General features: G+C 51.5%; 1 protein-coding gene across 11 annotated transcripts in view; it reads right to left on the bottom strand.

The window, feature by feature from the left end:
- The window catches only part of TRIP12 (thyroid hormone receptor interactor 12), a 1,008,257-nt gene that overhangs the window by 139,951 nt on the left and 841,207 nt on the right, over positions 1–27,099 (bottom strand). For all 11 annotated transcript variants that reach the window (XM_078668151.1, XM_078668159.1, XM_078668158.1 and 8 more), the window contains one exon: positions 9,396–9,523. In XM_078668151.1, the coding sequence (XP_078524277.1) occupies positions 9,396–9,523 (128 nt within the window). The remainder of the gene's footprint in view (positions 1–9,395; positions 9,524–27,099) is intronic.

Consider the following 27,099-nt stretch of genomic DNA (forward strand, 5'->3'; position numbering starts at 1 on the left):
CCCTAAGTGTTCGGATCCACTCTTGTTTTCGACCCACCTAGTCGGGTTCGCCCGAGAACAGTAACTTTGTGATTGCTAGCATCCATAGACTTGTTCCCGCATTACGCGTGAGAGTTCCCACTCTGCACACGGCGTCCCTAGGCCTCCTGCTTCTAATCCAAGGGTTCAGCATTGTAGGCCTAGCGTTTCTACAGTCTAGAAAAGTATTACTTACCTGCTAGTAACTTCGCATTCCACTTCTTGTGTATATGGTTTTTCGTGCCCCTCGGGCATTTGTGTAAATTGTGCAACTTTCAGTATTTCTCTAAGAGTTTTGTTGTGTGCTTAGCTCCCTGTCTCATAAAGAGCCAGGGTAGTCCTGTTATAAATAAATATACTTTATTTTTGATAACAACTTGTGTGGTGTCCTTTCACTTGGTGTTCAAGGGGTAATGTGATGGTAAAACAGCTGGCTTAACACGCCCTCTAGAGTTTAGCCTTAGACTGCTCGTATCCATGCTACTAGGATAGCTGGTCTAGAAGGTTGACTTACAACCAATCATCAATAAGGGTTGTTTGGACTGATACATAGTGATCACTAGAATAGTGAGCACTGCATATCAGGCCAACTTCTCACACCGTGGTCCGAAGGAGGGACCCCCGAAGGGCCGCACCCCAAGGGCACCACATCCTCCAAACCTGGATCTGAACCAGTCGGCGCTGGGGCTGGAGCAAACGGCGATGCCACCGAGGGCCCCGCACACTGCAAGGGATCCGCTGACGTACCAGGAGGGGAAGGAGGAGGGGGAGAAGCCAGCGAGGCCTGCAAAGCCACCGCATATGTCTCCATCTGGGCTCTAGTCGCTCCAACACCGGGAAACGGCGGATAAGGGGACGACACGTGGGCCGCACCACCCGCGGAGAGCCCACACCCCCGACAGGCCAGGAACCAGCCCTCGGGGACAAGCTGCAACACTTACCGACAGGTGAGCGACGCTCTTGCGGCCTGGGAGAAGGGCGATGTCGAAGACGGCGGCAATGGTTCCTAAAACCCTCCGCAGGGGCCGACGCAGACCTGGACATGCGAGCTAAGAGAAGTTGCATGCGGCGCTCCCACTGGGACTTCGATTTCATCTGCTGGCACATCTCAAAATCAGTGGAGTTGTGGTGTTCCCCCAAACACCACATGCAGATGCGGTGAGGATCCGTCGCCGACATCTGGCGTGCACAAGACGAACAAGTCTTAAAGCCTGAAGGCATTCGCACACTGTTCCCACACACGCAATAAGTGGAAGGGAAAGGCCTGAACAGGCCCGGAGCACAATCCAGGTCCGCGTTGCACGTGGAAAAGGAAAAAAACTGACGTAGGCGCTGGGGCGGGACTTGTGACCTCGCTGATGTCTCTCATGCGGACAACACCAGGGTGGGGTCGCGTGATGCCGTCACCCCGGCGCGCATGGATGCTGTGGCAATAAAAAATCCCGATCCAGTCTCACGCCTCGGGATAATTCTACGTTAAGGGATCTACGGCTAGTGGTCTCTATCAGATACCAGCTTGCTTTACCTATGGGGGTTGCTTGTATAATAGCAGTAAGGATACTTCATTTTATTCATAGCTATTTTGCACTTACTTTCTAATGCTATACCCATTAATTGTGTTCAAAAGAAGCTTGGATGAGGTCATCAGTGATGTCAGAAATTACGTCATAGAACATGTCACTGGTGATGTAATATGTGAGGTCACAAGCAGTGCATGGCGGGGGCACAAGTTATAGTGATATACTAACAGGTGAATTTCTTTGCTTTAGTTTTTTAGTTCAAAACTTTGTTGTCATTGATATATTCACCTAACTATAACATTACTTTAATCTTTCTTTTTTTCCGTGATTTTCTAGTTTAAAAAAAAAAATTCATTACCATGTGTAAAGCCAACCAACCCCCTCCCACCTCCCCCCCACCTCCAATGGCCCCCCCACCTCCTGCACCGGTGCAGGCAGGGAAACCGCTATATTCCGGGGGTGGGCTCCCCGGGACATAGCTAGTGCGCCGGCCCCGAGGGGTGGGGTCCCCTGGGGCCATTATTGGCTCAGAGAGAGGGGCTGTATGGCCCTCCTCCGCATTTTTTAAATATTTGTGCCCTGGGGGTCGGCTGCGAGGGCCTGTGATGGCTTGGGGAGCGATATACATGGCTCTCCTCCCCCTTTATTATTGAAATCGGCCCTGTGGGATGGGGTTCCTGGGCACCTGAAAGTTTGGGGAAGGGGGCCATGCAGCTTTCACGCCCCCCTATATGCAAATTTCAGCCCCTGGGGTCAGTTTACCGTGGCCTTACCTTAATGAATGCGGCCTGGCACCCATTTATTTTCTAAATCCCACAGACGTAGCAGGATTGCAGCAATTTTTGCAGGTTTTTCCCCTTTGGCCCCAAGGTGGTTCCTAGGGGGTCAGGGTATCCCAACCCTACCCCCTTATATCAATTTTTTTTTTTTTACTTCAGAGGAGGGGGATAAGTCCCAGAGTCCTCTAACGGCTGCAATCAACATTTTTCTGATGCTACTGGGAGCCAATTAGCTATACATTTATATTCATAGTACGGCCACACTGCATGCGGGGGAGAGCCTTTTGAATATTTTTAATAGCTGATGTTTCACTTTCACACCTTGATGATATCATGAAGAGCAGGTAAATCTACAAGGATAAGCTAAATAAAAAAGGGGCATTCAGTTTATACAACTAAGTTATATGTATGAGATGTCATGCTGAACTTTGCTCAATTGTATTCTATTAGATTGAGGGTTCTCAATTGTTCTGAAGAGGGCCTCCAATTAAGTCACTATTCTATAATTCTTTGATTAATCATCCCATTCAGTCGTAAATTATATGCAACAGAGAAAAAGCATAACAAAAATGTTTCCAAATTCGACATTGGTCACAAACAATTGCCTAAGAGGTGGAGGTAGGGCCGGCTGGTGTTCAAGGGCAAAAGATGCTTTGCACTACAATCAATGTGAAAAGTAAATCTTATGATTCTGGCTTTCAGTTTCATTTGTTGGAGAAGTGTTCATAAAAATGTTGCACAGAGGAAGAGCTCCTCATATTCTCTGCCGACTAAGGGAGTGTTTCAGTACATTTATTTACTTTTTAACTGGGCTAATGCTTTTCCCTGCATTGCTTGTTCAATAAAAGTAATTCACCCTGACTGAAGCAAGAGTACCACCATTGGTCGATTGATGTGTTATTGTTGCTGCAGTCAGACCCTCAGTATTTCATGATTTATGTATTTGCTTAAATATTTTAACCTAACTTTCCTTGAAAATGGAAAAGGCTCTCATTCTACTGGTGGTGTTTGTATATACTACAAAGCTTCTGTTTTATCATAAAATAAGGCATTGCCATTACCTCTCATGCTGAAGGCCATTAAGTTCCTTAGGCAAAGCCTTGTGGCAGGGCATGAAAGTGGTTTTATAGTTCTACTTTAGCTGCATGTATTGGCCATGGCTTGCCCAGTCGGAGGAAGGGCGTAGATAAACATCCAGATATGTTTGGAGAGAAATGAAACAGACCTTCCCCCTCCTCACAACTATGAGAAGTGAATTGAGAAGAGTGTGTGGACACGTGCTGGTTAGCACTTCATTATATTTTCTCTTTTTAGGTCGAGCAGACGTACGCTCAATGCGTGAGCATTGAGAGAGTCTGCTTCAGACCTAATGTTGCCCGTTATTGGGAGAGTGGACACCAATCTGACACGAGCGTTTCCTTCGCGGATTTCACCGCGGGAGCGCGCGTCTCACCCGCGCAGAGTAACAGCATTTTTTTATTTTTTTTTATTTCCCACCCCCGAACCGAATCAGGTATCAGAGCGCTTCACATATAGGCAGCCCCCACCCCTCTGCATGCGCACACACAGGCGAGTGCATGCACACGCAGGCACACGGCAGACACTCGCTCACACACACCCCCCTCCCCCACAGTTACACACACGCACTCCAGACACATACACACGCGCGTGACCCCCATCCCCACCACTTACCGGGCTCTTTCGGCGTGTTCAGTGTCTCATCGCTCCACTTCTTCCTCGGCGGCGGCGGCTGTGGCGGCGGGCGGGACTTCCTGCTGGATTGCAGGCCCCGCCCCCGTCTCAGGCAAAAGTGCCTGACTTCCGTTTTTTTTTGTAAAGCACTCCATGAAACTCCATATGTTTTTACTCTCAACCCTGTGCTGCTAACCCCACATCAAACACATACCTCCTTCATTACTTCCCCGTTATATGCCCTTCCATTTCATCTCTATCCCTTGTTTTCATTCCGTATTAATTTTATGTAACTTTTTTGAGGGCCCAGCTGTTGCCAATTGCTGTCAGACCCGAACAAGAAACTTCACGCATCTCTGTTGCCCCCTTGTTTCCTGTGGTGCCGACGCAGTGAGGGGAACGGCCAGCGCTCATTTGCGCCAGCAGCCCCTGTGCCTACAACGCCCAAGGGGCTTCGCGAGGCGCACTTTGCACACGTCAGAGGAGGGCGCCGGAGGCCTTTGAAGCCGGCGCCCCTCAGAGGCTGGAAGAGCTCGGGGTGCTGAAAACAAGGTACTGTCGATAACATTATTTTTTCTTTTCGCGTGCGTGTTCACTTTTAATGCACTATGCCCCCACCTCGCAGAGGAAGCATCCCATCGCCTCACAGGTCACACAGACACGATTCCACACGCACCTTCACTGTACTCGCGTCTTTTTTTTTCTCTTTGCGTGCTTGTACACTTTTAATGCACTATGCCCCCACCTCGCAGAGGAAGCATCCCATCACCTCACACAGGCACGATTCCACACGCAAATCTCGCATGCTCCCCTCCCTCCACCGCATATGCCTCAATACCTCCGTTCCTTTTAAACGCCACCCCCCTCCTCTCCCTGAGACACCAGAGCAGAGAGAATGGGCGTCTAAGACGCTCCAGGGTAAACAGCAAGTCGAGGAACAATAAAAGTGGGCCTGTGTGCAAGGGAAACTGGGTTATGTGGCAGGCTCTGCAGGTATATGTAATGACAAGGGGTGCATAAAAGGTTGCTGAAGAGATGAGGCTAACGTGGCACCTCCCGACCCTCCTCCCCCCTCCAATAGTAGAAGTTTCAGTGCCTGCGTCAGTTACCCAACCGTCATCACCAATAGAAAGAGGACAATGTTACGAGGCAATGGCTTGGCTTCCGAGTTTCTCATTTTTGTGCCTTCAAATGTGCTCAAGGGCAGCGCGGGCGCTAATTGGTTCTCATTACTGCTGCACCTATAACTACATGTGCTGCTGGCTTAGGCTTGTTCACATTTCTTCCTTCTTTTCACAATGCCTAAGTCTATTTCTTTTCACCTTTTTTCCCTCCCTGCTCTCTTGCTTCCACTTTTCCTTTCCACAATCTCCATTCCCTCGCACTCCCGCACTGTTATGTTTCAGCTGTACATTTCTCGGGTCCAAGTTTTTAGTTACAACTGTGATGCTAATTCTGTTTCAGATGCAAACTCCCAAACCCCTCCCCTCTTCCCTCTCAGCGGCGTGACTTCCATTCGTACAGCAGGTGCAGTGGCACCGGTACCTAGAGACCCGAGGGGCCCGTTGAGCCTTGATTATTGCTGTATTTTATAATTGAAACAGCAACCAGGGTGGCCCATTGCTTGCACTAGGCCCATGACACGTTGGCTACGCTACTGCCACTCACAATTTAGGGTGCAAATCACATCTTAAATATTTGCTCCCAGGATTTCCTGCTAGAAAACCGGCTACAAATCACGGGAGTAAACTGCACGAAATTTCATTTTTTTGCACCCTCCATTAGAAGAAATATTGCCTGACTGGTTTATATGTATGTTTATGTAATTGTTTTGACTGCCAACGTGTGGCACTTTATCCTCTGCAGAGGGTTTAAGACACTGTAAGCAGACGGAATTTCAGAAAATAAATGTCATAGACCAGACCAGCACCACCATCTCAGCTTGACTCCGCACCACCTCAGCATCACTGATCACGGCACCATTTTAACACCACAGCATCAACACAGCACAGCACCACCTTCGCATCAGTACAACACCTATCGCAGCACCTCCCCAGCATCTGCACAGCATCACTTCAGCACCAGTTAGCGTCACTCATCACCACTGCAGCAACACCACCTGAGCTTCACTCACCAGCACCTGGGCACGACCACAACAGCATCATCACTTCAGCATCACTCAGGCCCAGCGCAGCGCCACCCCAGCACAGTACCACCTCAGTATCACTCAGCACCAGGACAGCACCACCTGAGCACCACCGCAACACCAATGCATCAGTGCAGCAATACCTCAGCACCGTTTCTGCATCTGCGCAGCACCACTTCAACACCAGTCACGGTCACTCAGGACCACTTCAGCAGCACCACCTAAACATCACTCAGCAGCAGCTGAGCACTACTACAACCATCAGCACAACACCACCTCAACATTATTCAGCCCCAGCGCAGCACCATCTTAGCACCAGCGCAGCACTACCTCAGCACTAGCACAACACCACCTCAGCACCAACACAACCTCAACATTAGTGCGGCACCAGCACAGCATCACTCAGCACCAGCATCTCCTTAGCATCACTCAACACCACCACCTCAGCATCACTCTGCACCACCTCAGCATCATTGAACAACACCTCAGTATCACTCCGCACCACATGAGCACCACCTCCGCACAAGCACACCACCACCTAAGCACTACTTCAATTTAACTCTGCATGATCTGAGCACCAGCACAGCACTACCTTGGCATTAGTGCAGCACTGCCACCTCTGCATCACCGTAGCACCAGCACAGCATCACTCAGCACCAGCGCAGAATCTCCTCAGCATCACTCACCACCACAGCACCACCTCTGTATCAGCACAGCACCACCTCTGCATCAGTGCACCACCAGCAAAGCACCAACTCAGTACCAGCGCAGCCCCATCACAGCATCAGCGTTGCACTACCTCAGCACAACTTCAGCATTAGCGCATCACTCAGCACCATGTCAGTTTAACTCAGCATCACCTGAGTATTAGCATAGCATTATCTCAGCAACAGGAAAGACATACTGGAAGACAGTGTATATATTAATTTTCTTTTAATAGGGTGGTTCCTTTTTACATAATGTTTACTTGTTTACTGTATGTATGTAAAGCGCTCTGATACCTACGGGTCAAGCTAGCGCTATATAAAACTTTTAAAATAAAAATAAATAAATAAAAATTGTAAATGACAAAGCTATTAATTTCGCTATTCTCAAAACCAACACATAAATTAAAAAATTGTCATTTACAATGCCAATAGCTCAAACTTTCCTAATGCGAGACCTATTGCATTGCAAATGCTTGTTTAATCTGTGCAGCATGTCTTGTTGACCAACTGGGTAGGGCACACTGAAAAAACTTAGGCTTTAGTACATAAATAACTCCGCTGATACGCACACACGTCATTTATAAATGCATAACTCCTATACAAAAGATTTTAGTCAAACTTGCCTCAATATGTCTAAAGGAGTGTGTATTTGGGATAGCATGTCTCAATTTCTGTTATCAGGAAAAAAGGGAGCGGAATTGTTGGAGGGGTTGGTACAGTAGGTTTTTGTGAGCCTTTAATTGAGACACTAAGCTAATTATAAACTAAATATAAGTGTGTGATGAAAATGTGCATACTTTAACAGTATTAAAAGAAACCTATGCCTAATCAATGGATGTTTTGAAAATTACCTTGCTGCCTGTTTGCATTTCCAAGTACCTTTCAAAGCTTGCACATGGTAGGTATACTGCGAGCAGAAGAAAAGAATGTAAAATAAATGAACTGATGGTTGTGTTTTTATCGTAAACTCATACGCTTTAGTGGGATCCAGAGCACCGATGCAAGGAATGCAGGGGGAGGGAGAAACTGGTTGCACAAATTAACACACAATTACACTCTTCCGAAACAGTCAGGACTTCCTAATGATTTGTTGAAAAACAAGCGCTAAGTGCAGATTTTTCCTAGGATTATTGGTGTTTTTCGAATGGCAAAGGCAGCTTAATGGTAATGCTACCTCATGCTCTGACTTCCACGACCTACACTTCTTTTCTCTTTATCTTGCAGGTTTTTTTAATATACCTGTGTTCTCCAATTGTCAAGTTTTAACTATCTTGTTGCCTCCCTCTGTCTCACTTTTCTGCGTTTACCTCTCTTGCTTTGGGTCAATGTCTGATGAGAAAAATAAGTCCTTGTCTTCAAAAGTAAGTGCTGGTGACCAACATTTGCAACCACTGACATTGAGGAGACTTACTATATTGTCTAACATCACTTCTTCCTTACTGGCCTCTTCTACACATTGGCTGTGAAGCTGCTTTCCAATCCATTTTGCTACATTTCTAAATAAGAAGTGCTGGTCAGAAGTGTTAAGCGGCTTAACTGGTCTTTCACGTGGGGGGGGGGGGGGGGACTAGAAATCAGGATATAAAGTGCTGCTACAATGCTATAAAAAACACAACTGTGTGCAGTAAAATTTCAACTTCTGCTGTCCATGGCGCAATATCCTGGGGGTGTCTGTGTAGTCACCTACTTTAAATGAAATCCACGCGCATCGCTTCGTTTTCTTTTTACATCGGTATTGAGAACACATTATTGATTGAAAAATAATGTGAAAATGTTTTTATAACCAAGTTAGGAGGCTATGGAAATGTGAAATCTCAGCACAGATGGAACTAACAAGTACAGAATAATGTAAAGATGTGCATGTTGCCCTTTTAAGGTATGTGACCAGAGCAACAAACCAAACAGCAAGTATCTGCTTGTGTGACTGTTGCTGCAATTGTGGATGGCTTATGTTGAATGAGCAAGCCACACAAAATGAAACATGTCTTAAGAATTCGCTTTATCTCCCAAGCAGGAAGAGTTTTTAAATCCCTCCTAAGAGAGGAATTGTATTTTCCACAAACTTGTTTTTAATTATTTAGTTCCAAAAGTACTCTTTTGGAACAGAGCTCTTTTTGACATTAGATGGGTCATGGGCCAATATCAGATAAGATTTGTATGATACATATGTAACCAGATTCCTTTAAACCGCCACCACTTTCAAATGTCACCATCCGCAACTGGGTGGAGGGTGTACAAATAATAAGAGGATATGCTTTTGGGGTCTGGTGAACAGAGTTGTAGAGGGTTAGAGTGCTCATAATATGTGCCCCAGACAGAGGACTTGCACTCTACAGAACTGGAGAAAGTACCTGAAATGCATTAAGTGTCAGGTGCAAGCTAGGCTAGTGTTTCAGGTAATTCCCAAGTCTATCAGTTGTATGCAAGTTTACATCACTAAGGTGGTACAAATTAATCAAGAAATCAATTCTCTTGTTACAGGTTATAAAATGTCAATACCATTTAGCTAAACTAGTGCAAGTCAAAGTCTTACCATGCCACAGCTCATCATGCTTTTTTGCATTTCTTGGGGAAGTTTTGGTAGGAGCAGTTTGCGCCCTTCCTCTTTTACCACCAACACACTCCTTGTTACCCTCTTCATCCTCTTTCACTGGTTTATACCTGTAATATTAAAGATTTCTTTTAATTCACACACGTTTCATTTGAATTAAGAAAACTTTAACTAAGGCAAGTGCAGACAAGTAAACCTTTCAATTTTGTAGCGTTTTTTGCTTCCAAGTGCTTTACGTTAAGAATCAACCAAACAAAATGACAAATTACTCTGCAGCAAAGAATTTATTACAAATGGGGATATATATTTAGAGTATATATTGCACTTCATTAAAGGTAAAGTCACTTACAATCCTCCCAGGTATCTATCAGGGAAATCTCCAATGAAAGTATTAACGCACAAGTTACTTACCTTCGGTAACGATATATCTGTAAGAAACAGTTGTTCGTGTTAGATTCCTTACCTTAGAATATCCCCAGGAGTCAGACTTGATCCGGAAAGTTTTGCGTAGCAGTACCCCTGCGCGTCGGTAGGCGTCGTCTGCGGCTCCGCGTCTGATGTCGGCGTCGCCGGGATGACGATGTCGGAGTACTTAGACGCCGCCCTCGCGCGCTGTCAGTTCTTGTACATAGCTTTCCACGCCAGGAACGCAGAGCCATGCCAGAGACTAACACTGGTGCCATAACACTAGGGCCCTCAAAGGGAAATACCTTAACCCTAGATATCAGTCCGCAGAACGGGGAGGATGTGTGGGGCGGTAAGGAATCTAACACTAACTACTGTTTCCTACAGATACATCGTTACCGAAGGTAAGTAACTTGTGCATCTGAAAGAAACTGGTTAGTGTTAGACTCCTTACCTTAGAATAGATACCCCAGCAATACCACCACCGGTGGTGGGTCTGCGGACCAAGATCACACCAGAAAGTCCTGTAGAACGGAACGGCCAAAAAAGCCATCTCGACTTGGCTGTCCAGACAGTAGTGTCTAGCAAACGTGTGCAGCGAGGCCCACGTAGCTGCCTGACAGATGTCCTGCAAGGGAACTCCCCGACCCAGGGCAGTAGTAGCCACCGTGGACAGAGTGGAAAGGGCCCTCAGCCCAACTGGAGGCTCTTTTCTAGCCAAGGAGTAACAGACCTTGATGCACAACACGACCCATCGAGAGAAGGTCCGTTTGTGCACCGCCTGCCCCTTCTTCGCGCCCACGTAACCAACAAAGAGCTGGTCGTCCACCCGGAACTGGCGTGTGCGATCTAGGTAGAAGGAGATCGCACGTTTTGGATCCAGACGGGGGAGCCTCTCTTCCTCTTTAGAAGGATGCGGAGGTGGATAGAAGGCGGGCAAGGTGATGGACTGCCCGATGTGAAAGGCTGTAACTTCTTTGGGCAGAAAAGAAGGACGAGTTTTTAAAACAACTTTGTCCGGATGGACAGAAAGGAAAGGAGGCTTAGAAGAAAGAGCCTGGAGCTCACTCACTCTCCTGGCAGAGGTGATGGCAAACAGGAATGCAGTCTTAAGAGTAAGAAGACGAAGAGGGCAATTGTGAAGTGGTTTGAAAGGAGTGCACATCAGAAATGTAAGAACAAGGTTCAAGTCCCACTGAGGCATCACGAAAGGAACCGGAGGGAACATGTGCGTGATGCCCTTCAAGAACCTATTAACAATAGGGGACTTGAAAAGAGAAGGCTGATCAGGAAGCCTCAAGAAGGCAGAAATGACAGAGAGGTAGCCCTTAAGAGTGCCCAGAGCAGAGCCCTGCAGGACAAGAGAAAGAAGGAAGAGGAGAACTTCAGAAAAGGGGGGAAGAGAGAGGATCCACAGCCTTTGCTGTGCACCATGCCACACATTTGTTCCACCTGCAGGCGTATACCGATTTTGTGGAGGGACGCCTGGCTGCCAGAATCACATCACATACTTTAGGAGGCAAGTCAAATGGCCTCAACTGCCGCCGCTCAATCTCCACGCATAGAGGTGGAGGCTGGACAGGTTCGGGTGGAGGACAGACCCCTGCTGCTGCGACAGAAGGTCCTCCTGAAGAAGCAGACGAATCGGAGGATCGACTGACATGCTGAGTAGCTCGGGATACCAGTATCTTCGTGCCCAGTCCGGAGCCACTCGGATGACTTGGGCCTGGTCGCGCCTGATCTTCAGCACTTTGGGCAGAAGTGGTATAGACAGAGAGGCGAACAACAGACCGCAGCTCCACTCGCGACGAAAAGTGTCTCCGAGGGAGTGCCGCATGGAAATTCCAAAGCGCAGAACTGATGACATTGCGTGTTCTCTTAGGTGGCGAATAGATCTAACCAAGGCTCCCCCACTGCCGAAAGAGGCATTGCGCCACATCCGAGTTCAGACGCCATTCGTGATCCATCATGCACTGGCGGCTGAGTTTGTCCGCCCTGGCGTTCAGGGAGCCTGCCAGGTGTTGAACCACCAGGGTGACGCCCTGGTGTTCCAGCCATGTCCAGAGGCGCAGAGCCTCCTGACAAAGGGTCCACGACCCCACCCCACCCTGTTTTTTGCAGTACCACATGGTGGTGGTGTTGTCCGTGAACACCTGCACTACACTTCCCCGGACAGAGGGAACGAATGCTTTCAGTGCAAGCCGGATCGCCCGCAGCTCCAGAAGGTTGATGTGAAGCCCGGACTCCACCGGAGACAAGAGGCCTCTGATCTCTCTCTCTCCCATGTGGCCTCCCCAACCCAAGAGGGACGCATCTGTCACCACTACGTGCACTGGGTGGGGAAGGGAGAGAGATCTGCCGCTGACCCAATCGCGGTTCGTGAGCCACCACTGCAACTGTTTCGTGGTGCCCTCCGAAATCCGGACGTAGTCGGACAGGTTGCCCTGATGCTGTGCCCACTGAAACTTCAGGTCCCACTGCAGAGCCGGCATCTGCCACCGGGCGTGATGCACCAGAAGGATGCAGGAGGCCATCAGCCCCAGGAGACGCAGCGTCAACCTGACCGAGACTCGGGACAAGGGCTGAAAGATCTGAATCAGAGCCTGAATATCCTGAACCCGCTGTTCGGTAGGATAAACCTGAAACTGCGCTGAGTCCAGAACCGCTCCGATGAAAAGGAGCTTCTGCGAGGGGCACAGGTGCGACTTCGGCACGTTGATCGAGAACCCTAGCGAGTGCACGAGGTCAGCCGTAGTCTTGAGGTGGGAGACAACTGTATGGGGTGAGCCCGCCTTCAACAACCAATCGTCGAGATAGGTGAAGACTGAAACCCCTAATCTGCCCAGATGAGCTGCGACCACCGCTATCACTTTTGTGAACACCTGTGGGGCGCTGGTAAGGGGAGCACGGTAAACTGAAAGTGCTCGTGGCCTACCGTGAACCGCAGGTATCGCCGGTGGGCCGGCAGGACAGGGATGTGGAAATACGCGTCCTGCAAGTCCAACGCTACCACCAGTCTTCTGGATCCAGGGCAGCTAGGACCTGAGCCAAAGTCAGCATCTTAAACTTCTCCTTCCAGAGGAAGCAGTTGACGCTCCTTAGATCCAAGATAGGGCATAGGCACTCTTAGCTGGAGGCAGATTCTGCGGGGCGGGTTTGGACTGACCTTGCCTGTGTCCCCCGGCACCGCCACGGCAGTTACCACGTCCGCGTTGAGATAGATTCTGCGGCCTGTGGCTAGCTGGACGTGAGGGGGCTACCCTTCCTTGGCCACGAAAGGCGGAAGTCTGCTGGCGTTGGCCGAGGCCCAAGGACTTGGCTGTAGCCCTGGAGTCCTTAAAACCTTCCAGCGCGCTGTCCGCCTTGTCGCCAAAAAGGCGACGGCCATCAAAGGGCATGTCCATAAGGGATGCTTGGACATCGCCCAAAAAGTTGGCAGACCTCAGCCAGGCGTGGCGGCCAGATACCACAGTCGTCGCAATCGCCCTGTCTAGCGAGTCCGTGGTATCCAGTCCACACCGAATGGAATATCGTGCTGCGTCCCTTCCCTCCGCGAGGGCCTGGGTTAGCTTTGCCTGGACCGCCGCCGGGAACTGCAGCAGCACTTCCGCAACCGTATTCCACAAAGAGTGAGTGTATCGGCCCAAAAGGCAGGCGGTGTTTACTGACTACAACCCCAAACTCAGTGAGGAGAACAGCTTCTTACCGAACTGGTTGTACCTTTTGGATTCCCGGTCTGGAGGAGCAGTCGGGAATGCTGTCTGGTATGTAGATGCCTGGATCACTAGACTCTCAGGGGTGGGGTGAACAGACCGGAAACTGGGGTTGCCTGGAGCCGGGCGGTGGCGTCGGGCCACGTTCCGATCCACAGGGAGGCCTGTGGAGGGCTTGGACGAGGTGCCCAACAGAACTTCAGTGAGGGCCTCATTGAACGGCAGGAGAGGCTCCGAGGAGCTTGCCTGCGGGTTGAGTACCTCAGTGAGGAGGTTAGTCCTCACGGCCGCGACTGGGAGCTCAAGAGCCAAGGCCTTGGCTGCCTGAGTCAACACCACGCTGTACGCAGCCTCCTCCTCCATAGCCACGGTATGAGGGGAGACAAAACCAGTGTCGGGCAAAGTGTCCAGACCACTGGCCTCCCTAAGTTCGTCCGTCCAGTCCTGACTCAACTGGCACTGCAGTGCCAGAGGGTCCCTCAGACCCCTCCCAATCCCCCTCGTCCTCCATCTTCTGAAGGTCAGGAAAAAATGATGGAGCCGGATCGTCGGTGAAGGGCTCACCTATCGGTGTCAAAGACGACGCCGGTGCCGGTCCGACGCCGGATCGGGGTGGGGATTGGGGACGATGCCGCCCGAGGACTGAGCCGGGGGCGACACTCTTGGTGACGACGCCGGCGGAGGGGTCATAAGGTCGACCGGCGTCGACACGGATCCAAGCCTGGATCCCGAGGAGCCCTGCGGCGCCGGGGCAGAAGCCGCCGGCCCGTTTGGGCTCCCAGACAGGTCCGCGGGTCCCGAAGGCACCTCAACGGGACCAGACGGAGGAAAGCGCGACCTCATGGCCGTGAGGAAGGCGCTGATCTCCTCCGGCGTCGTGTTCAGCACAGGGACCGGCGGGTGTGGAGCTGGACGTGGCACTTGTGGCGTGGGCGGTGTCGCCGGAACCCCCGGCCGCGTCGCACGAGCATCAGGGGGGGGGGCGCCATCAGGGTGGGGGGTCAGAAGAGCGATGTTGCTTCTTCGACTTCTTGTGCCTCGACTTACCTGAGGACTTTGAACCCGACACGTGGTGTCGACTTGCTGAGCTGCGATGACTGTGGCCCCGCGACCGGTGCCTCGACCTCCTCCTGGACCGGGACCTCGAGTGGCGCGGGCCGACAGCCGGATCTCGAGTCGCTTACGGGACCACTCCCGCCTAGCTTTCGACATCAAGGCCCGGCAGTCGGGGCACGACTTGTCATCATGGTCGGCCTGAGGCAATAAAGGCACCGACGGTGGGGGTCGGTAACAGACATCAGTCGGCTACAGTCGTCACAGGGCTTGAACCCGGGCATTCCTACCGGCACCGGAGTCGATAAACGACTCGAGAAGATCCAAAATAGATCGGAAAAAAAAAAGTTAGTCAAAAAGTGACTAAGGAGTACTGCTCTTCCCAGATCTGCGCTTGCTGGCGCGGAAAAAAGAACTGATGTCAGCACGCGAGGGCGGCGTCTAAGTACTCAGAAGACGTCATCCCGGCGACCACGACGATGACGACGGACGCGAAGCCGCAGACGTTGCCTACCGACGCGCAGGGGTACTGCTACGCAAAACTTTCCGGATCCAGTCTGACGCCTGGGGATATTCTAAGGTAAGGAATCTAACACTAACCTGTTTCTTTCAGATACTCAAAATATGAGCCTATGTGAGATTGCCAAGACCAATTTACAAAGACATTTAAAAAAAATTAATTTGTATGGACATCTAAGTGCACATTTTTTTTAAAAACAAGTTACCTTCGGTAATGCATTATCTGGTAGAGACCAGATCTAGCCCCAGAGCCCCAAGCTGTCCAGCCTCTTGGATCCCCTGTTAAGGGGTGCGGCAGGGAATGTGCCATGGGACGTAGAGGCTTGGACAACTAAGCTTACAGGAGTTTGGTGTTGCGTTAGATAGTTTGGGTAGCCAGGAGCGGGGTGGTGGCAGTGGGTAATTGTCCTGTTCATAGGAGCCGCTGTGCTTGGACCAGGTTTCCAGTAGGACATCTGCTTCCTTAAAGGGAGCAAGGGTCAGAAAAAGAAGCTCCCGGCTGTAGCACTTCTGCCAAGATGTTCGAGTCTCGGCAACAACGCTCAACATCCTGTGATTCTGGGCAAATCACTTAATCTCCCCGTGCCCAACAAAAAAAACAAAAACAAAAAAAGAATGTGTTCTTCTGTAACGAAACTGGTGCTCATGTAAAGCGCTCTGATACCCGATGTCTCGGGTCTAGTTCACGCTATATAAAACTCAAAAAAAAAAAGGGGGGGGGGGGTCTGCCAGAGCAGAAGCTGAAGCTGCAGAACCCAATGGGCACCCCTCCAATGCCGAAGTTGTGTCTTAGGGGTCAGTCCTCCCAAAGTACATAACGCACGACCTCTAAAAATAATTTTGAGTGGGGGTCGCTCCGGCTCCTGGAAAATGTGCGAGGCACTGATTCGGCCCTGGCAACGATTCTGCAGAAATCGTGCTGCGAACCTTTATGCTCTTTCTTGCGTCAGCAGACGGACATGGAAAAGTTGAAGCAATCTTCGACTTCTTGTGCTTCTTATGTTTCTTCCACGAACGTCCCGATGACCTGGAATGGGAGGAAGAAGACTTAAGGCTTCTGGAGGGGTTCTGTGACATCCCATTTGATTTGGCCCGGCAGTCCGAAAACAACTTGGAGTCATGCTTGAGCTAGACACCACAAACACACCAGATGTGGGTCCATAAACAACATCCCGCAATGACAAGCGCCATACAGTTTAAAATCTATCATCCTTGAAGACATCACCTCGACACACCAGGAGGACAAATTCCTCCTAAAAGAACTAGGCAAAACGTTAAAAAATTCTGTAAAAAAACGACAGAGGGGTACCTCTTTCCATCCATCCACAAGATGGCGGGCACCTAGGCCTTTCCTACCTGAGGGGTGGAGTTGGCAGAGGTGGGCACACCTTCTGGTCTGGCTAGTTTTTCCCGCCTGTCTTCCTGCCGAAAAGTAGGAGGGGAACAGTAAGGGGGCCTGCTCCTGTTAGCAGGAGAGGCTGAGGGTCGCATTACAAAGGATGTCAGGCCTTTGAAGCTTCCCTGCCACAGATGGCTCTTCCTGGCCTGGGGGAGGTGTGAACACCTCTGCCCAGGAAAGGCTTCGTTTCTGGGCTCAGGGAGCGAAGGCTCCCACCCTAGGGGTCCAGAAACATGACTCATGGTGGCAGGCTGTTGTGTACCAGACAGGGAACCCACCAGAGGCTGGTCGTTTTTCAGGGGGCCCTCTGTGTGCATTTTTCATGAAATCTCACACTGGCATCAGTGTGGGTTTAATGTGCTGAGAAGGTTGATACCAAACTTCTCAGTTCTCAATGTAGCCATTATGGTGCTGTGGAGTTTGTAATGACATGCTCCCAGCACCATATACTCTTAATGGCAGCACTGCACTTACAATGTCTAGGAATAGACTTAGACACTGTAGGTGTACAGGGATCCTGCACCTGTACCCTCCCCACTGGCATAGGGCACCCAGCTAGAGGGGTGGCTGATCTATGCCAGGGCAGTGGGTTGTAGGCATGGCACATAGGGATGTGTGCCATGTCGACTCTTCTCTTTGTTCTGCCCCAAAACACGCAGCCTGCAAAGGCAGTGTGTGTGTGTGTGTGTGTAAAGGTACAGGGCCTCTAAGGGTGGCACAATAAGTGCTGCAGCCCTTAGAGGTCTTCCCTGGTAACAGTGCCCTGAGTACCTGTGGCACCATTTACCAGGGGCTGACCTGTGGCCAGAGATGGCAATTGGGTTAGTTTTGGGGAAAGAACACAGGCCCTGGGAATCTGATTGGCAGGGACCCAGGGCACATCAAGTGAAAAGGCACCAGCAGTCTGGCAAAAAGTGGTGGGGTTACTGCAACAGAAACCCACTTTCCTACAAGATGTGTCGGGTGCAGAATGAGGATGCAGGAGACCAAAGTAAAGGGCTACATTGGATTCAAAACATTCTCTATTCTGAAATATCATCTTTAGTGTTGTTTCTGTCTTTCAATGCTCTGACAGTCATCTGATATTCAAAGTTCCTTAACATCCTGCATCCCTGTTTGGCAACTTATGGCCATCAGTCAAATATCCAGAATGGGGTGAATAAAAATCAATTGCTCCTCAGACTAGATACCATTAGCCCAAATTTCATGATGAATGGAAGGGCCTGGAGCTAGAAATGGAAACTAATAGCACGTCATTAATTGTTCATAGCTTTTAGACACTTGGTAATATAGAAGTGTTAATCTTGTATATCTACAGACATCATCTAGGCACCCAAAACAGGTGCAAAAAAAAATCAGAAGTATCAACCATATTAAGTTTATTTTGTTAACCATGTGCATGCTGTTCAGTAGCAAAATGGTACTTTGCTGTTTCTGTAGGGGCTTTTCTGACACAAAGAAATTAGTGAATAACCATCTTTGACAATCAGAGACAACATCAGGCTAGCATTGGACAGAGGACAATCATCTATTCTCGTCCTGCTACACCTATCAGCTGCCTTTGACAACATCTCCCACAGCATTTTAGATCGACTCTGGGAGATTGGTGTCAAAGAGAAATCCCTCAAATGGCTGAGGAGCTACCTAACTGACAGTCACTGCTGTTCAGATTGACGATATCGTTTCCAGCAACAGACGTGTAAGGATGGGAGTACCTCAGGGCTCTATTCTAAGACCAATGCTCTTTAATCTTTACGCAACACCGTTGGCCAAGGTGATCAGATCCTACGGCTTTGATGTTGTGTCATATGCCGACGACACTCAGGTTCTGATCACTCCTGGCCCGGATCCTACTGACACGAAAACACGCTTTAAAAATTGGATGACCCTCATCGACAGATGGATGAAATCAAACCATCTTCTACTAAACGGAGGAAAGACTGAAATAGTCCTTTTTAGCATAGCACACGCACACTGGTCATATGACTGGTGGCCTCAAACTCTGGGAGCTTGCCCAGTGCCAAAACAATCAGTCCGGATTCTAGGCATCCAAATGGACAACAAACGGTCTATGAAAGATCAGGTCAATCACCTAATTGGGTCCTGTTTTGGCATCATACGAAACGTACGCAAAGTTTTTAAATGGCTCCCGATGGAAGCCAGGAAACCATTAGTCCAAGGCCTGATCATCAGCCGCATGGACTACGGTAATGCTTTGTTGTCTTCAATAAATGAAGACCTCCTCACTAGGCTCCAAGTCCTGCAGAACACTGCTGCCAGACTGGTGCTGAATCTCCCCTCGGGATCCCCTTTGGCCCCCAACTTAAGACTCCTCCGCTGGCTTCCCGTCAGAAAACGAACTTGTTTCAAGATTCTTTGCCTGACTCATAACAACATTCACTGCAATGGTTCCGGTTACTGGAAGAAGAAACTCAGCTGGTACTGCCCATGCAGGGCTCTAAGATCCAGCAACAAATTTCTTTTAACATCCATCAAAATCTGTGCAACCAAAATGAAGGGGGCGAAGGGGTAGAAAACTTTCTCTTTCCTCGCACCTGCTTTCTGGAATTAACTGCCTCTGCACTTGCGCACTATCTCAAATCATAATCACTTTCGTGGGGAGTTAAAAACCTGACTGTTCAACTCTTAACAGGCCTTGCCTATATCTAACCCCTAAGCTTCTGTAAGCGCCATGAGACTTTTGGGTGATATGTGCACTAAATAAATATTCCTGATTTGATTTGATCTGCGGCTTAGGAACTGCCCTGAAGAAAAAGTTACTTAACTTCGGTAAAGCCTTATCGAACAAGTTACTTACCTTCGGTAACGATATATCTGTAAGAAACAGTAGTTAGTATTAGATTCCTTACCTTAGAATATCCCCAGGCGTCAGTCTGGATCCGGAAACTTTTGCGTAGCAGTACCCCTGCGCGTCGGTAGGCGTCGTCTGCAGGCGTCTCCTGCGGCTCCGCGTCAGTCGTCGGCGTCGTGCGCCGTGATGACGTCGCTGGAGTATATAGACGCCGCCTCCGCGCGCTGACGTCAGTTCCTTGTACATAGCTTTTCCGCGCCAGAACACGCAGAGCCATGCGAGAACCAACACTGGTGCCATTTGAAACTAGGGCCCTGAAAGGGATGTCCTTAACCCTAGGTATCAGTTCGCAGAACAGGGAGGATGGGCGGGGTGGTAAGGAATCTAATACTAACTACTGTTTCTTACAGATATATCGTTACCGAAGGTAAGTAACTTGTTCATCTGAAAGAAACAGGTTAGTATTAGATTCCTTACCTTAGAATAGATACCCCAGCAATACCAACCCCGGTGGTGGGTCTGCGAACCAATACAATCCTACACCAGAAAGTCCTGGAGGACCGAACGGCCAAAGAAGCCATCCCTCCGCACTTGACTGTCCAGGCAGTAGTGCCTCGCAAAGGTGTGCAGCGAGGCGCACGTAGCCGCCTGGCAAATGTCCTGCAAAGGGACTCCCCGGCCCAGGGCAGTAGTAGCCGCCGTGGCCCGAGTGGAATGGGCCCTCAGCCCAACAGGAGGCTCCTTCCGAGCCAAAGAGTAGCACGCTTTGATGCACAGAACGACCCACCGAGAGACGGTCCGTTTATGTACCGCCCGTCCCTTCTTCGCACCCACGTAGCCAACAAACAGTTGGTCATCCACCCGGAACTGGCGTGTGCGATCCATATAAAATGAAAGCGCACGTTTTGGGTCCAGACGATGGAGCCGCTCTTCATCCTTTGAAGGATGCGGAGGCGGGAAGAAGGAGGGTAAGGTGATGGACTGCCCGATGTGAAAAGCAGAGACTACTTTGGGCAGGAAAGAAGGTCTAGTTCTCAGAACCACCTTGTCTGGATGAATGGACATGAAAGGAAGTCTGACAGAAAGAGCCTGGAGCTCACTCACTCTCCTGGCAGAGGTGATGGCAACCAGGAAGGCCGTCTTTAAAGTCAGGAGATGGAGAGGACAGGAATGAAGTGGCTCGAAGGGAGCACACATCAAGAAGGTCAGAACCAGGTTCAAGTCCCACTGAGGCATCACAAACGGAACAGGTGGATACATGTGTGTGATGCCCTTCAAGAATCTTGTCACAATAGGGGACTTGAACAAAGAAGGTTGATCAGGCAGCCTCAGAAAGGCCGAAAGGGCAGAAAGGTAGCCCTTGATAGTGCCCAGAGCAGAGCCCTGCCGGGCAAGAGAAAGAAGAAAGAGGAGAACCTCGGAAAGAGGGGCAGAAAGAGGATCCACAGCCTTTGCTGTGCACCATGCCACAAATCTGTTCCACCGGCAGGCGTATATCGACTTCGTGGAGGGACGCCTGGCTGCCAGAATCACATCACAGACTTCAGGAGGCAAGTCGAATGGCCTCAACTGTCGCCGCTCAATCTCCACGCATGGAGGTGGAGGCTGGACAGGTTTGGGTGGAGGACCGTCCCCTGCTGCTGCGACAGAAGGTCCTCCTGAAGGGGCAGGCGGATCGGGGGACCGACTGACATGCTGAGTACCAGTATCTTCGAGCCCAGTCCGGAGCCACAAGGATGACTTGGGCCCGGTCGCGTCTGATCTTCTTCAGCACTCTGGGCAGAAGTGGTATAGGCGGAAAGGTGTATAACAGACCGCAACTCCACTCACGCCGAAAGGCGTCGCCGTGCGAGTGCCGTCTTGGAAACTCCAACGCGCAGAACTGATGACATTGCGCGTTCTCTTCTGTGGCGAATAGATCTAACCAAGGCTCTCCCCATCGCAGAAAGAGGCCTTGCGCCACGTCCGAGTTCAGACGCCATTCGTGATCCATCGAGCACCGACGGCTGAGTTCGTCCGCCCTGGCGTTCAGAGAACCTGCCAGGTGTTGAACCGTCAGAGTCACGCCCTGACGTTCCAGCCATTGCCAGAGACGCAGGGCCTCCTGGCAAAGGGTCCACGACCCCACCCCGCCTTGTTTGTTGCAGTACCACATGGCGGTGGTGTTGTCCGTGAACACATGCACTACACTCCCGTTGACAAAGGGGAGGAATGCCTTCAGTGCCAGACGAATCGCCCGTAGCTCCAACAGGTTTATATGGAGCCGGGACTCCGCCGGAGACCAGAGGCCTCTGATCTCCGCCTCTCCCAAGTGGCCTCCCCAGCCCTGGAGGGACGCGTCCTTCACAACTACGTGCTCCGGTTGGGGAAGGGAGAGGGATCTGCCGCTGACCCAATCGCGGTCCGTAAGCCACCACTGCAGTTGTCTCGCAGTGCCCTCCGAGATCAAGACATGGTCGGACAAGTTGCCCTGATGCTGGGCCCACTGAAACTTCAGGTCCCACTGCAGAGCCCGCATCCGCCACCGGGCGTGATGCACCAGAAGGATGCAGGAAGCCATCAGCCCCAGCAGCCGCAGCGTCAACCTGACCGAAACCCGGGATAACGGCTGGAAGATGGGAATCAAAGCCTGTATATCCCGGACCCGCCGTTCCGGTGGATAGACCCGAAACTGCGCCGAGTCGAGAACCGCTCCGATGAAAAGGAGCTTTTGGGAGGGACACAGGTGTGATTTCGGCACATTGATGGAAAACCCCAGCCCATGCAGGAGGTCCGCCGTCATCTGAAGGTGGTGGACGACTGTCTGGGGCGAGCCCGCCTTCAACAACCAGTCGTCTAGATAGGGGAAGACTGAAACCCCTGATCTGCGCAGATGGTCTGCGACCACCGCCATCACCTTTGTGAACACCCGTGGGGCGCTGGTAAGGCCGAAGGGGAGCACGGTAAACTGAAAATGCTCCTGGCCTACCGTGAACCGCAGGTAATGCCGGTGGGCCGGCAGGACGGGGATGTGAAAATACGCATCCTGCAAGTCCAACGCTACCATCCAGTCTTGCGGGTCTAGAGCAGCCAAGACCTGAGCCAATGTCAACATCTTGAACTTCTCCTTCCGGAGGAAGCCGTTGACGTCCCTTAGGTCCAAGATAGGACGCAGGCCCCCTTTGTCCTTCTTGGGTACCAGAAAGTAGTGGGAATAGCAACCACACCCTACTTCTGGCCCAGGAACGCGCTCGATGGCCCCCTTGGCCAAGAGGGCCGTAACTTCCTCCTGCAGAAGTGTCAAGTGGTCCCCCGACACACGGTGGTTCTGCGGTGGCATGGCTGGAGGAGTTGTCTCGAAGGGGAGGGAGTAGCCCCTTCGGACGAGCTGCAGCACCCACCTGTCCGATGTTATCGTGCGCCAGTGGGAGAGGTGATGGCGAACCCTGCCGCCCACCGGCGTCACATGGGCCTGAAAGCACGGACTAGGAGGATTTAGAGGCGGACGCTGCGGGGGGAGGTGTGGTCTGACCTCGCCGCTGTCCCCGACCGCCACCACGGCGGTTCCCACGGCCGCCGCCGCGTTGAGATGTCTGTTGCGGCGCGTGGCTGGCAGCACGTGTGGGACCGCCCCTTCCGTGGCCACGAAAGGAGCGAAACGAACCAGTCTGCTGGCGCTGGGTCGAGAGACCCAAGGACTTGGCCGTGACCCTGGAGTCCTTGAAGCGTTCCAGCGCGTGGTCCGCTTTGTCGCCAAACAGGCGACTGCCATCAAACGGCATGTCCATCAATGCAGACTGGACATCTGCCGAGAAATTGGCGGATCTCAGCCAGGCGTGGCGACGAATCGCCACCGTCGTGGACATCGCCCTGCCCAGTGAGTCGGTAGTATCAAGACTACACCGTATGGAGTATCTTGCTGCGTCTCGGCCTTCAATCATAGCCTTGCCGAGCTTAGCCCGTACCTCCTGCGGGCATTCAGGCAGCAGTTCCGCGACCGTATCCCACAGAGAGTGGGTGTAGCGGCCCAAGAGGCACGCGGTGTTGCAAGACCGCAGTCCCAGACTCAGGGACGAAAAGACCTTCTTACCATACTGGTCGTACCTCTTAGATTCCCGGTCGGGCGGGGCCGACGGGAATGCGGTCTGGGAAGTCGAGGCCTGGATCACCAGGCTCGCAGGGGTGGGATGGGTGGACAAGAACTTCGGGTCATCCGTACACGGACGGTGGCGTCTGGCCACGTTCCTATCAACAGGCGAACCTGAAGCGGGCCTGGACCACGTGCCCAAAAGAACGTCAGTTAAGGCCTCATTGAACGGCAGCAGTGGCTCCTGTGGGCATGACTGCGGTTTGAGTACCTCAGTGAGGATGTTAGTCCTCACGGCCGCGACGGGGAGCTCAAGGTGTAAGGCCTTGGCAGCCCTCATCAACACCACTGAATAAGCTGCCCCCTCCTCCGTAGCCACGGTAGGAGGCGAGACAAAGCCAGGGTTGGGGGGAGTCATCCAGACCACTGGCGTCACCCAAGTCACCTGTCCAGTCCACATCGTACTGACACTCGCGGGTCAGAGGGTCCTCAGACCCCTCCCACTCCTCTCCGCAATCTACATCCTCACCATATTCGGAGTCAACAATGTAGACTGGCTCCCCGGGGTCAACAGGCCCCATCGGCGTCAGACTCGGCGTCAGGCGACGCCGGTTCGACTCCGCGGGCGGAGTCGGAGAGGGAATGGGGGCGGCGCCGCCCGGAGCCGGAGCACTGGCGCCGCGCGGGGGCGGCGCCGTGGGTTGCCCCGATGGAATCGGCGCCGGAGAGGCCGGTTGACCAGCCGGCGTCGACCCTGAAGGTCCCTGCGGCGCCGGGGCCGGAGCCGCCGGCGACGTCGGGGCCGGAGCACCCGACAGCGTTGAGGCAGGAGCACCCGAACCGCTAGGACCCCCGGACGGGACCACCGGGCCCGCCGGAGGAGACAGTGCCCTCATGGCCATGAGGAACGTCTCAATCTCCTCGGGCGACGCGCCCTGCCCAGGGACCGCAGGGTATGGAGCAGGCCGCGTCGGCGACTCAGGCGGAGCCGCGGGGGTGGGGCCACCCGAACCCCCCCGGCCGCATCGCGCGAGCATCGGGGGGGGGGGGGGGAGTCGGGGGTACGATGACGACGCCCCGACTTCTTATGCTTCCTACCTGAGGAACCAGAGGAATGGTGACGACTCCCGGAGCGCTCGTGACGGCTCCGCGACCGCTCCCTCGATCGCTCCCTAGACCTCCGTCCGGACCGGGACCGCTCCCGACGCGGGGCCGACACCCGGAGCTCGAGTAGCTTGCGGGACCGCTCCCGTCTAGCTTTAGTCGTCAAGGCCCGGCAATCGACGCAGGCGTCCACGTCATGGTCCGGGTCCAGGCACCGGAGGCAGAGTCGGTGATGATCCGTGACCGACATCGTGCGGTCACAGTCGTCACAGTTCTTAAAACCGGGCATCCTACCGGCACCTTAAGAGTAACAGAAAGATTTCAAAAAACTTTGGTCAAAGACCGGAGTACTGCTCTTCGGATCTGCGCTAACTGGCGCGGAAAAAAGAAGAACTGACGTCAGCGCGCGGAGGCGGCGTCTATATACTCCAGCGACGTCATCACGGCGCACGACGCCGACGACGGAAGCGGAGCCGCAGGAGACGCCTGCAGACGATGCCTACCGACGCGCAGGGGTACTGCTACGCAAAAGTTTCCGGATCCAGACTGACGCCTGGGGATATTCTAAGGTAAGGAATCTAATACTAACCTGTTTCTTTCAGATTGGTAGAGACTTTCTAACCGCAGATTCCTTATGTAGGAAGCTGGCTCTTTATGTGATGTATAAAAAAATTGATATACCGTGTAAAGAGTCCAGGTGTTCCCTTATGAGTGGACAGGGGCTTGCTACGTAATTCTAAAGTGCTCTATTAGGTGTCAGTGTGGACGAGCAGCCTTAGGCTTAACACAGAGGAGTGAAAGACATTTGCAAAATACACACAATGATTAATACATAACACGACTCAAGAAGATCCACACCAATTTATAAATATACAAAGTACCTTCATATATGATTTGGCATCAGAGAAAAATCTTTCAGGTATGTTTTTACATATAAATTATTTTCACTTCAAAAAGTGGACACTATGCCATTTCTGAGTTCCGCAGTGTTATCCTATGGAAGGAAGAACAAGCTCTGCAAACAGGTACAGTAAATTGACTTACAGGACAAACCTCCAGGAGTTTAGGTGAGTGGTGGGCAAGTACCAACGCAGCACCAACAATTCACAACCAGTGGCACAAGGGCGGCCGGGTGCAGGATGCAAATCAGCGTCGGGAGCCCAATATTTTTCAATGGGGATTGTTCACTGTAAAGAGGCTGCAGACTCTGGCTGGGAAGCCAGTCGGGCTGAACCAGGAAGCGGGCTCAGGCTTTGTGTTGCCCGGGGAGACACCTTTGGCTCTCTTCTCCAAGACGCAGGTGCTTTAGGTGCAGGTGTGTCCTTAGTCGTCAGGTTTTTCCTTACCGGAGCAATCACAGTTGAAGGGGCCAGCATGCAGAGGCTGCAGGCAGCGTTGGGGAATGCAGGAGGGGTGAAACCACAATGCACTCGAGCTCTGGAGGGCTGGCGAACCTTGTTCATACCAGTGGCCAACTACAACTCGGACTGGAGGTGACAGCTGCAGTGATGACTTTGGGTGTCAGATTTTGGCAGTTCCGGAGGCCTCAGAGTCTTCTCTTAGAGTTTCTTCAGAAGATATCTGCTGTTTACGGGAGGTCTTGAGACTTTTTCGAAGGCAGGTAGTCCTTCCAGGTTTCTGAAGTCAAGTTGACTTTGGCACAGTTTTCGACTAGGGATGGAGACAGGCCAGCGGGGTTGGCACCAGGTCAGCTGCTTCTTCTCTCCTCTCTGCTTTTGCAGCTCTTTGGTGTCCTCCCTCTCTTCTTAGGTCATCAAGATTGCTTCTCTGGTGCCAGGGGCTCCCTTAGATGCTGAATTTTGGGGTGTTAGGGGAGTGTAGGCAGGAACCACTGGGTTACTTAGCCTTGGGGTCACTACGTCTCCTATATGACCACTTCCTGTGGGAAGTGGGCATAACCCTGTCCCAGAATTCAAAATTATGCCATCACAAAGATGGCTACTTCTGGAACATTGTGTCTACCTCACAGCAGCCCACCTTAGGGGTGGTACTAATCTGGAGGTGGTAGGCCTACCTGACTAGCGAATTTTTCCACCAGTCCATGTGCCAAGGGGGTTCTGCACAGGGGGTGGTAGGTGGCTTCCTCTCCTTTGAGGGGAGCCAGATTTGCATTCCAAAGGCGGCAGCTTCTTTGAAGCTTGCCGGCATAAAAAAAGCTAATCAGCAGGTCATCATGTGGGAGGGGTGTGTTACATGCACTTCCAGGACAGGCTTTTATTTTGGGACTCCTGAGAGCAAAGGATCTCAACTTAGGTCAGAATGGCATCTCAGGTGGCAAGCACACCAGAGACTGGTAAGTTTTTAGGAGGCACCTCTAAAGTACCCTCTGGGTGCTTGTATTGGTATATCCAACAATGGTATCAGTGTGGGTTTGCCAAAACGAGATGTATGATACCAAAGATTCAGTGAAGTCATCTTGTGGCTGGGGAACTTGTTTTCACCAGTGTAGGAAGCTGGCTCTGTATATAATATACCAAAGTAAGGTATAGTGTACACAAACGCGCTTTTAGACAAATTGATTAAGAATTTGTATGTGCTTTTAAAAACTGTTACTCACCTAACTCGAATCGCAATCCCTTAACCTACCTCCCCCC

Source organism: Lissotriton helveticus, chromosome 11 (genome assembly GCF_964261635.1).
Source record: "Lissotriton helveticus chromosome 11, aLisHel1.1, whole genome shotgun sequence".
Classification (NCBI taxonomy): domain Eukaryota; kingdom Metazoa; phylum Chordata; class Amphibia; order Caudata; family Salamandridae; genus Lissotriton; species Lissotriton helveticus.